At 43.8% G+C, this 12,129-nt stretch overlaps 1 protein-coding gene across 1 annotated transcript in view; it reads right to left on the bottom strand.

Annotated features, from left to right (window-relative positions):
• Ten-a (Teneurin-a transmembrane protein) overlaps nt 1-12,129 on the bottom strand; it is a 475,834-nt gene that overhangs the window by 77,241 nt on the left and 386,464 nt on the right. The window contains 2 exon segments of the mRNA XM_080281215.1: nt 60-203; nt 8,548-8,702. Coding sequence (XP_080137341.1) covers nt 60-203; nt 8,548-8,702 — 299 coding nt within the window.

Below are 12,129 nucleotides of genomic sequence, written 5' to 3' on the forward strand. Positions count from 1 at the left end.
TTCTCTTTCTGGGAGACAAACACCCAGCTTTACAAGTATTCTCTCTCTCTCTGACGTACCTTGAGATGCACCATAGACAGTGCTGCAGGTACTTCCATGGGTGTAAGCTGGAGGAGGAGTGTGGACAGGTATCCGGCCACACTGTTGGAGTGGTACACCAGGTGCAGGTCACTACCAGGGATGCGTAGACTCTCCTGTACCACCTGCCAAGAGATGACGATACATTTATTAGCCTAATGGGCTCTTTAAGAACCACCTGCACCACCTGGGGAACGGATAATAACAGGTTTGGTATGACGATGATCCTTTTTCCCATCTAAGGATTATATTTATCACTAATGCTCCGATCACTGCTCTTCTAACCATTCTGCTAGCAATCCTCTCCCATTACGGCGAACACATTGCACCCGTCCAGCTACAACGCTCTAACCCCTTTTCTAACCCACATTCTTATACAAAAGTCAAATAAGTAACTAGTCAACTCTGGAATGTCTTCCTAAGTCCATCGCTCACAACGCCAATGATGTCAGTATTATATGTCCAGACATTTTTAAATGAAAGGCCCCCGAATCTGGTTAGTTCACCCTTATTTGGAAAGAATAAATTTTGCAAGCACTCAGCCTATGTTCTTTCTTTGGACAATATGCACGTACGTAAATGAATGCAAAGTGTGTAAGCATGTTATCTCTCTCTCTCTCTCTCTCTCTCCATACATACAGTATATGAGGACTGGAAGGGAAGAGGCTAGATTAGAAGAGAAACAGGAGGCCGTTAGAGAGGAAGAGGAAAAAATAAAGAGCGCGGGATAGTGAAGTCAAAGGGAGTCGGGAAGTTTATATATAATGACGGGAAGAGTAGACATTTCATTCCGGTACAACACACACACACACACACACACACACACACACACACACACACACACACACACACACACACACACACACACACACAGAGCTGTTGTACGCTGAAATAAATAAAAAATATATATTTATCGATAGTGAGGGTAGATGATAATGGAGAGAAGGAGGGGAAGAACGAGAGGTGATAAGAATGAATCCTGGAGTTGATGATGCGAGTGATGATGGGCTTACGTCATCAGTGGGGTGGGGAGGGAGGGAGGGAGGGAGGGAGGGGGGAGGGGAGAGAGAGAGAGAGAGAGAGGGGGGGGAGGGGGGAGTAGACAGAAGAGAGGGAGGTTGAGATGAAGGGGGGGAGGAAAAGGAGCAGAAAGGGGTTATAAGAAGGGAGGAATTGTGAGAGAAGGGGAAAGTTGAGAAGAGGGAAAGAAGAGTGAAAGAGGGGGAAGGTAGAGAAGAGGGGAAGAAGAGAGAGAAGGGAAAGGTAGAGAAGAGGGGAAGAGAGAGAAGGGAAAGGTAGAGAAGAGAGAGAAGGGATAGGTAGAGAAGAGAGGAAGAAGTGAGTGAAGGGAAAGGTAAAGAGGGCAAGGAGAGAGATGAGGGAAAGGTAGAGAAGAGAGGAAGAAGAGAGAGAAGGGAAAGGTAGAGAAGAGAGGAAGAAGAGAGAGAAGGGAAAGATAGAACAGGGGAAGAAGTGAGAGAAGGGAAATGTAGAGAAGAGGGGAAGAGGGGGATAGGGTGAGACAGGGGAGGAGGAGTGATAGAAGGGGGAGGCAGTGAAGAGGGAAGGAAGAGTGAGAAAAAAGGAAGGTAGAGAAGTGGGAAAGAAGAGTGAGAGAAAGGAAAGACAGAGAAAAGGGGGATAGGGTGAAAAAAGGGGAGGACGGTGATGAAGAAGGAGGAGAGGAGCAGAAAGAGGGGATATACGAGGAGAGGAAGAATGGGACAAGGGGGACAGAGGATGGGAGAAAAGAGGAGGAGGAGGAGGAAGAGGAAGGTACGAAAAGGATAGAAGAGTGTGATGAGTGGAGGGGATGAGTGTGAGGTAATGAGTTTGTGGGCACTTGAGGGCGTCTTGAGGTGGAGGGTGCTGGAGTCAAGGGTCACCTCTCTCTCTCTCTCTCTCTCTCTCTCTCTCTCTCTCTCTCTCCGATTACCATTTCATCTTTTTCGTGATGACAATGAAGATGATACGAATGATGCTAAGTGGTACAAATGGCAGCATTGATGATGATGATGATGACAGTGTGTGTGATGACTAAATGGTGACGGTATTGTTCTTTGTCTTAACTTGTCCCTGATTTTCGTCCTTTTGTAGCTTATTTAGTGGCAGAAAGGAGATTGCTACGGCTCTAAATCCTTTCCAGATCACTTCTTCATGACTAGCATCGTATTCTAATGTTACTCTATCATTTCAACTTAGGTGGCAATTATAAGTCAAGTTTGAGTGAGGAAAGCATAGTAACAGCGCTCAAAGACAAATGAATGTAGTACTTATCATAGCGCACACGCACACGTACGCACACACACACACACACACACACACACACACACACACACACACACAATACTCCCAGCACCTTGACACGAGCTTAGCACCCGACCAAAGAAGAGGGGTTCGATCCGCACTGAAAGAGGGAGGGAGGCCGGAGAAGTGACAACAAAGGCAGCCAACCGGGGGCTTTACGCTGCAGAAAGGGCGAGGGGAGGGGGAGAAGTAAAGGAAAGGTAGGTGAAAAGGGAAGGGATGTCAGGGAAGCAAGGAAGGGTGTAAGGATACGTGGAGTAAGGCTAAAGGAAGAGAAAGAGAGAGAGAGAGAGAGAGAGAGAGGAAGGAAGGAGTTTTCAACACTTAACATAATGGAAAGGAAGGTAAGAATAAACATACGAATGGAAGAAAAGTGGAAGACAAGAGGAGGAGGAGGAGGAGGAGGAGGAGTCTTAAACGTTTGAGGAAGGGCGTGCGTAGGAAGGTGGGAGCTAAGAAGAGGTGTGAATGAAAAAGAAAATGAAGTGACTTGAGGGGAAAAGATAAAAAGGAAAGGATGAGGAGAGGGGGAGGGGAAGGCTTAAACGTCTGAGGAAGAAGAGTGGAGGGGAGAAGGGGGGTTGGTGAGAACGGAGAAAGGAAAGAAAAATGATAAAAAATAAATAAATAAATAAACGGGGAGGGGAGGTAGGTAAGTAGGGATACCTGGAGGGGTAGGATATGGGGACGGAGGAATGGAGAACGGAAAGAAAAGGAAGAAGGAAAGTGTGGCTGGAGAGTATGATTAAAGAAGATAACAGAAGAAAGAGGGGGGCTGGGGAAAGCCAGACATGAAGGAAAAGTGACGATGAGAAGTCTGAAATATGATGAAGGATGAAGGAAATGGGGATGGGGAACGAGGAGTATGGAGACTGATGAAAAGCTGTTGAAATGAAGTAAAAAAAAAATGAAAGCAAAGACCAACAGGAAAGGAAGGGGAGGGAGCAGGGGAGAGGGAGGAGAAATCTTAAACGTTTGAGGATGGGGACTGGGGGGAAGAGGAGAGGGAGGGTGAGAGGAAGAGGGAAGTGGAAGGAATGGGGGAGGGGGGGAGTTTCAAAAGGTTCTGAAGGGGAAATCGGATTTTGTGTTCCTTTTTGTCAAGAGGTAATTTTACTTCGACTAAAATGCGCTCAATAGACGTACAAGGGCAGGTACCGGTGGGGAGGGGAGGGTTGGAGAGAGGAGGGAAAAAATTGGGCAGAAGTGTTAGAATGAAAAAGAAGAAGGACAGACGAGAAGTAGATAGGTAAAGGAGGTTGGGTGGGTAGGTAGGCACAGTAGGCAGGGAAAGAAGAAGAGGGAGGGGTTGAGGAGAAAAGAGGGAAGAAGTAGGCGGGATAGGTAAATACATCAGATAAAAGGCTAAACAGCTAGACAGACTTTCTCCACAGTAAGCAGCGATCAGAGGCAATGTCAGCTAGTCCCCTCCCTTCTCTATCTCTATTATGCTTTGCCATCTCTGCATTGCATTAACAACCTAATCGCGTCCAACCCAACACATACAAAAAGTAATCAGCATTCTCTCTCATAACCTACTCTCATAATGCTCACACACCTGAACCGGTCACCTTTTTCCCTCATAAGTCACTACCTCTCACACCTGACCCACCTTCCCACACACCTACCTCCCCCCCCCCTCTCTCTCTCACACACACACACACACACACACACACACATTAAATATCTCACTACCTGTCCATCTTCCCTGTCATCCCATGCACCCACCCACTCTTCCCCTTCCTATCACTCTCGTCAAAACTCCAGCTCTCATAATTATTTAAAGTGCTACTTTCCCGTCCGCGTCGCTACCTTTCCGTCTGCACGTCCATCCCCGCCCTGACACCAACATGGCCTAACCATCACCAGTTATCCAAATTTCACGTCCCCAAAGCACGCCCAGTATTTAATTTCCATATTTCACGCTCCCCAAACACGCCTACTATATAACTTACCTACCCAATAACGCCTGAATCTACTCCACAATATTCACTAACCTAGCAGTAGTAGTAGTTGATACCTCAGGCTCATCTGAACGTGAACCCAGTGGACTGCAGGTTGAAATTGCCCTCTTCCTCTTGCAGCCCATCATCCTGCACTCGGGGGATAGGGAGGGAGCTGATAGTTTATTTAACCGAGCAGTGGAACCGGCCTTTTACATCGGTGTCACCACGAGAAGGCATCCCTCTCCAGCACCACGTCCTGATCTACACTACGAATGCAACCACATCAACAGACACCTCATATACACGCGAATATACAGCCTAAAACACGCCCATACATAAATACACTCCGAATACACCTGAAGCCGTATCACGATAAACCTCAAACACAGCTAAATCGACATTTATAAATCATCATAATAATCATCATTATCACCATCAACATCCACACTTATTTTCCAAACACTGTGTTTAAATACCGGTATACGTTGAAAAATATTATCTATGTTACCTAAAATGTGGATAAGTAAAAACTAAACTTTCAGAGTCTTAAGTCTGAAAATAATACAATCCATCTGAAACAAGCTCATCATCCAAAGGAAATGCATCCTCGAACGCCAACTAAAAAAATCCACAATCCAATACAATATTCCCTCCATCTCTAACTACACACACACACACACACCTTTAGACAGTGCCAAACTATCACATACAGAACATAAGTATAATTATATTACCCTCTCTCACTCTCTCTCACACACACACACACACACACACACACAGGGATTAACCAGGACAGAGGCAGGCGTGCACTCAACCCCACTTCCATGTGCCTGGATTAATGGATCGACCTGCACCGACACCAGCATAAAAAAAAAAAAAAAAAAAATCCAAATACAGCACAGATCAAGCTTGGACGAGTTTACATATTTCGGAGCTTTGTCTCAATATATACTGTATCTCAACTATTTTATTATTATTATTATTATTATTATACAGCTACTATTATTACTATGACTAATACCCTAATAGTGTTTATTATATTTTTTACAAAACTTTCCTTCACTTCAATGTCATTACCGTGGCACAAATACCACTACTTGTAAGATGATAAGACGGATGGAACAATGGCTATGTGCGAGGGTTATAACATTTTCTTTTTACTCTCTCTCTCTCTTTCTGTCTCTCTCACGAGTCGAGAAATGTTAAATATCAGTAGCTAAAAGTGCTCCATGAAAATTTAAAACTAAAACTATTCCTTGCATTTGACTGGTTTTGAAATCGTGACTACAATCCACGGGCAACTTCGATATAGCCTACATTCGCCCACCACGTTCCCCATTAAAAAAATAGTAATAAAAAATGGACAGGTTATATCAATACACAACTGAGGCAAAGGACAGAGTTAATATGGACTGGAATTACGTGATAGCAAAATGAAACACACACACACACACACACACACACACACACACACACACGCACAACGAGAAGGAAAGATACTCTATGGTATTCTGTCGTTTGGGGAGGAAAAAGAAATAATGAAGGCAGGACACAATTTTGGCTGAGGATTAAACTTTTGCTCAAGGCTGTCGCTATATAAAGTAACACTGCACTCATGACAGGACGAACACACTTTTTTCCTCTCTCTTTCTCTCTCTCTTTTTTTACGTAGGTGGAACGGCGCTATTGGGCTAATGGGATGCTGGCGGTAAATATCCAGCACAAATTCGCTGGCTGTCCTGTTAAAAGTCACGTATTAAATGATTACCCAAAACACACGTCCATCCCCCCCTTCTCTCTCTCTCTCTCTCACACACACACACACCGGATATAAAGCGGCCTCTGCTTCCTTTTATTTACTCCTACATCCAAAAATATTACAAATAAAAAACGCACACGCACGGATTTTTTTCTTTTCAGCTCTAAAGAATAAAGAAAAAAGCGTTATCCATAAAAACACATGAATAAATGACAGGATCAGTTTGGAGTGTTTTAATGGTGTTTTGTGTGTGTGTGTGTGTGTGTGTGTGTGTGTGTGTGTTTCTGTGACGTGTTGGGTGTGTTTTTGTGGAGTGTGTGTGTGTGTGTGTGTGTGTGTGTGTGTGTGTGTGTTTCTGTGACGTGCTGGGTGTGTTTTTGTGGAGTCTGTGTGTGTGTGTGTGTGTGTGTGTGTGTGTGTGTGTGTGTGTGTGTGTGTGTGTGTGTGTGAGAGAGAGAGAGAGAGAGAGAGAGAGAGAGAGAGAGAGAGAGAGAGAGAGAGAGAGAGAGAGAGAGAGAGAGAGAGAGAGAGAGAATGATAATATCAATAACGACGAAAATAGCAGTAACAACAGAAAATGGCCTTAAAAAAAAAAAAAAAAAAAAAAAAAAATCGTCCTGTTTTCTGAAATATTCCCTTATTTTCTGTGGCACGAGGTGGCGGCTCTTTGGACGTGTATCCCTCTCCTTCTGTGACGTGGACATGAGGAAATGCTGGCGACGTGGACATGAGGAAATGCTGGCAACGTGGACATGAGGAAATGCTGGCGACGTGGACATGAGGAAATGCTGGCAACGTGGACATGAGGAAATGCTGGCGACGTGGACATGAGTAAATGCTGGCAACGTGGACATGAGTAAATGCTGGCAACGTGGACATGAGTAAATGCTGGCAACGTGGATATGAGTAAATGCTGGCAACGTGGACATGAGTAAATGCTGGCGACGAGGACATGAGGAAATGCTGGCAATGTGGACATGAGGAAATGCTGGCAACGTGGACATGAGGAAATGCTGGCAACGTGGACATGAGGAAATGCTGGCGACGAGGACATGAGGAAATACTGGCGTTGAGAGAAATGACGGACAGCGCGCCATAATATTGAGGATAATGTTGGAGCTTAATGCACTGCGACCTGAAACGCAGGATGTCATGGAGAGAAGGGAGAGGGACGCGGAGGGAGGGAGCGAGGGGAGAGAGATGGTGAGGTTGGGAGTGAGGGGAAGGATGAGGGTGAGGGAAGGGGTGGGGCGGGAGAGGAACGCGGAAGGAGAGAGTGAAGGGAGAGGGACGCGAAAGGAGGGAGTAAGGGGGAGGGACGCGGAAGGAGGGAGTGAAGGGAGAGGGACGCGAAAGGAGGGAGTAAGGGGGAGGGACGCGGAAGGAGGGAGTGAAGGGAGAGGGACGCGAAAGGAGGGAGTAAGGGGGAGGGACGCGGAAGGAGGGAGTGAAGGGGGAGGGACGCGGAAGGAGGGAGTAAGGGGAGAGGGACGCGAAAGGAGGGAGTAAGGGGAGAGGGACGCGAAAGGAGGGAGTAAGGGGAAAGGGTTGAAAGGGGAAGGAGAAGGGGAGAATGGGAGAGGGGCGAGGATGGAGGAAATGATGGACAGAGAATTTAGGAGAGGAGTGGATGTGGGAAGTATGGGTCGGGAGAGGAAGGGAAGTGAGGTGTGGGGATAGGAAGTGTGGAAGAAGCAAGCAGTACGGTACAGGGGTAAAATACATCCTCCCTCACTGATGCTTAACTGGTACATTCACATTTTCACTCCTATACAGAAAGCTTCTCATACATCAACATTATACAGACAGGCATATACACAGACATAGACAGACAGATATATTCATGTATTAAATGGTACAGCATCATCCAACCTGCCCTCCCTGTTGTCCTTCAATGCAATTCCACACGAACCACACACTTTTCTGGAAGCAACAGGCCACGAACTGCTAGTACTTCAATTCTATGGCGCAGTAATACGTCCTCCTTTTACATTTTTACATACTTGCTCACATACAACTGTCGGATTTGTTTTTTCTTAAATCTTCGTCACATACACTTATCTGCTTCATTTGTCTTTACACATTTATTTATTCACATACATCTGTCAGGCTTTTACACTTTATTCACATACACCCATGTTCTTCCAGCCCTGTGTATTATGCTGCCTCACTTATCTATATTTTCAGTACCATGTCAGACACTCTTGCTCCCATCAGAAGATACTACTGGACCTTCAAGAGCTACAACCCTTGGCCCTTCCAGTACCACCTACCGTGCGAGTAATTTGTTTCCGGTTACCTACAAACAGATACTCATCCCCTCCACCTTACCTGCGTATCGGTGAATAAGAAGATACCACTGGACCTTAATGAGCTACAACACAACACTGCCAGCACCACCTAGCTTGGCGGATATATTTCTTCCCACCACCCTCCCAACTATCCCCTCCTCCTTACCTGCGTCTCGGTGAACACAACGGACTGGCTGGGTGCTCCTCCGACCGTATGAGGGAGGTACGTTGACACCACCTGGGGCACCATCTTGCTGTAGTCGTGTTCAAGGCAAGGCTCCCCCCACCCACTGCCGCTGCCACTGCCTGCTCCTGCCTCGCCTGCACCGCCGCCATCACCAAGAAGGAAACAGAGAAAAGATGAGTAATAATTATCGTTTTTCAACTCTAACTTCACCTAATATTGCCCTTCCTCCAACTTAAATGCAGAGATGTAACAACAGACTGATTCTAGATTACGATGCTAGTCACGATGCTGTGCTATGGAAAGGATGTTGAACAATGGCACTGTCTTTCTGCCAGTGAGCTGTGTAATAAGGTGCCAAAGGACAATAATCTGAACCAAATTAAAATAAAATGAGTATAAAAGTAAAATTTATATAATTATTAGAAATTCATTATCTAAATTCAATAAAAATCTAATTAAAGGGTAATCAAACCGAATCGTAATCTACTTTTTTTGTATGTAATTACCATTTTTATAAGCCGAGTGGAGCATATGAGTATGTCACGTGCTAAGTTCATCTCCTTATTATTAATGCTGGTTTTCCTTCACACGATGAAAAACGAAATCTCGCTTTTTCCCCCCACCAGCACCCCCGCTCCCTCGAAAAAAAAAAAAAAAAAAAAACAAAAAAAGGGCAGGAAGAGAGGATCGGCATGTGACAGTGTTTCGTGGTTAGCTTTTTACTGCTAATGTTTTACCTGTATGATAATCGCTGAAGACGAAACAATTCACCCCATAAAAATGATACTCTGTGTGTGTGTGTGTGTGTGTGTATGTGTGTGTGTGTGTGTGTGTGTGTGTGTGTGTGAAAAAAATAAAAAAAATCAAGAAAGAATTATGTAAAAAAAAAAATGAAGTTGACAAAAAAACAAATTAGTGAAAACAAGAAAAATGTTTTAAAAGTCTGATGTAGCAAGCAGGAAAGGGAGGGAAAAATAAAGACAAAACCCCACTACAGAAAGGGTGAACTCAAAAAATTATGCTAAAATTATTATTGGCTTCGTTAACATGGAAAATGTGAAAATCGATAGGTGGAGTCCGCGGCTTGATTTGCATAATTGCTTTTCTTCTTTTGCTCATTAGTCTGCATTTTCGATAACAGCGCTTTTTTTACTGAATGATATTTTGATAGATAACTTTAAGCCGATAATGTGTACCCGCAGTGGTATTTTTCTCCATCTATCTACTTATTTACTGGGCCTATGTGCTTCCTATCCACCTACTGTACTTCTAATTGTCTGTTTATGTTTACCATCTACTTACCTCTATCTCTTTAAATTTATAGCTCTATCTACCTATCTATCTATCTTTGGCTTCTATCTTGGCTCATCCATTTGTCAGTCTACCTATCTATGGATCTATCAGTCTATATCACTAATCTTATCTCTTCCTCATAAGTCAACATTTTGAAGGTAATTTTTTTTCCCCCCCCGCCAGTCTGGACCGGGTGATATTTCGGACAACTCTAATATTTTGTACCCGCTTTAAACTCTCTCTCTCTCTCTCTCTCTCTCTCTCATTAAGGGATAATCTTTTCGACCCCCAACACTTTCCACCTGACACTTTTTAAGACTTTTTTTGCTTGTTTGAATTTCGGATTTATTTTTTCTTATTTTAATCAACATCATCATTGTTATTATTATTACTATTATTAATTATTACGATACTGTTACTACTATATCTTATATATTTCTCCTTTCTGGATCATATCTAACGTCATGTTTAGGTGGATAAAAGGGTCTTGAAAATGATTGCGATGATGATGGTTTAAAATCATTACTATTACCACGATCTATTTATTTTTTAATCTATGCAATCTTTTTTCCGATAATAATACCTTTTACCTTTATATCTCCAAGCAATATCGCCTTCACTTGATGTAGTGCTGCCTACTTCTTCCTTAGCCTTTATCATTCTTTTTCTGTGCCTCCCCTCCTCTCTTCCTTTTTCTCCCATCTTTCCTGTCACTTCTTATTGCTTTTCTTTCCTTTACAGGTGGCTTTACATTGAGTGACAAGCCAAATGGTTTCCTGTAAGCCAAGAAACCATTTACAACGGTGGGTGGTAACCATATAACCAAACCATACGTGCTCCCTACGTGTGAACAAGTGGGTTGGTGGAGGGTTATTGCCCCACCCCTTAAAACAAATAACTCAAAGTCAAATGGCCACCCCTTAAGGGATTATGGTGTCTGGCAATAGATAGATAGATAGAATATCGCCTTAGAAAATAACGCTTTCTTTTCTCTTCCTTTATCCTCTTAGACGGTATTTTTTTTTAGCCTTGTTCCCCCTACTCTCCCCCCCTCTCTCTTGTATCTCGGAATAACCTCTGGATCTTGTTTCCGCCTTTTCTACGCTAATAATAATTCACGCCTTTATTCCTTTCTCACACTCCTTTTCCTTCCAATTTTCTCCCTTGTGAGTTTCAATTCTATTCCCAGACTTTCTTCTTCTTTCTTCTCACTTTTGCCTCATTTTCTCGCTCACAAGTTTTCCAATCACACCCTTTAATTTTCTTTTTCCTCAATGCCCACAAACTTTTTTCTCTTTCAATGCAGTCTCCATTATTTTATCAGAGCTGACATCATATTCTTCTTCCTCCTCCTGCTCATCATAATCACAATCTTCCTTCTCTTCATTATCATCACCACAATCTTCCTCCTCCTCCTCAGCACCACATTCTTTTTCTTCCTCCTCCTCCTATCACCATCACAATCTTCCTCCTCCTCCTCCCATCTCAACCCCAATTCCCATTTCACTTTTTCTAATACTTTTCCCTCATTTTTTTTTCTTTTTCTAGAAGATCTCTATGTTTTTTGACGGACGTGCTTATTTTTTTTTTTCCACACCTTAACGTTTTCCTCTACATTAACTCCCTCTAATCTCCCCTCATTTCTATTTCTCTGCCTCACCCCACCTCACTTTACTCTCCCTGCTTCATTATCATCACCACCACCACCATTAACGTCGTCTCTCATTATTCTCTGTTCATCATCATTCTCTCTCTCTTTGCCTTTCATTTTTTGCCCGTAATTAGTCTCTCTGCATTTAATTTTTCTTTACAAGCCTAACCCCACCTATTTTTATTTCCTCCATGTTTTCTCCTTTCCTTCCCTCCCCTCCCCTCTTTCTTAATTCCTTCCATCCCTCCCCCCTCCCTCTTCTCTACGCCAACGTTCTCCCCTTTCCATGCACTCTTCACTGTTTCCTCCTCCTATCAATCAATTATCCATCTTCTCTGCTTCCTGTTTCCCCCCTCCCCCTTTTCACTACTCTCTCTTTCCATTTCCTCCTCCTCATTCTTTCCTTTCCTCCCCTCCTCTGCTCACCCTTCACCCCAAGGCCGTCACTGTCAATCTAACCTTGCTACTAACAGACGATTTTATCCAGCTTAGGGAAGCCTCGTTGTAGTGAAGGGGCTATTGAAGACTATCTATCTACCTATCTGCTATCCATCTACTTATATACATACCGGTATCTATATAATTATGAAATCTCCAGTGCGATGTCTCTCTCCTTC

Source organism: Coenobita brevimanus, chromosome 88 (assembly GCF_032717465.1).
Source record: "Coenobita brevimanus isolate Jiangsu-jjx chromosome 88, ASM3271746v2, whole genome shotgun sequence".
NCBI lineage: Eukaryota > Metazoa > Arthropoda > Malacostraca > Decapoda > Coenobitidae > Coenobita > Coenobita brevimanus.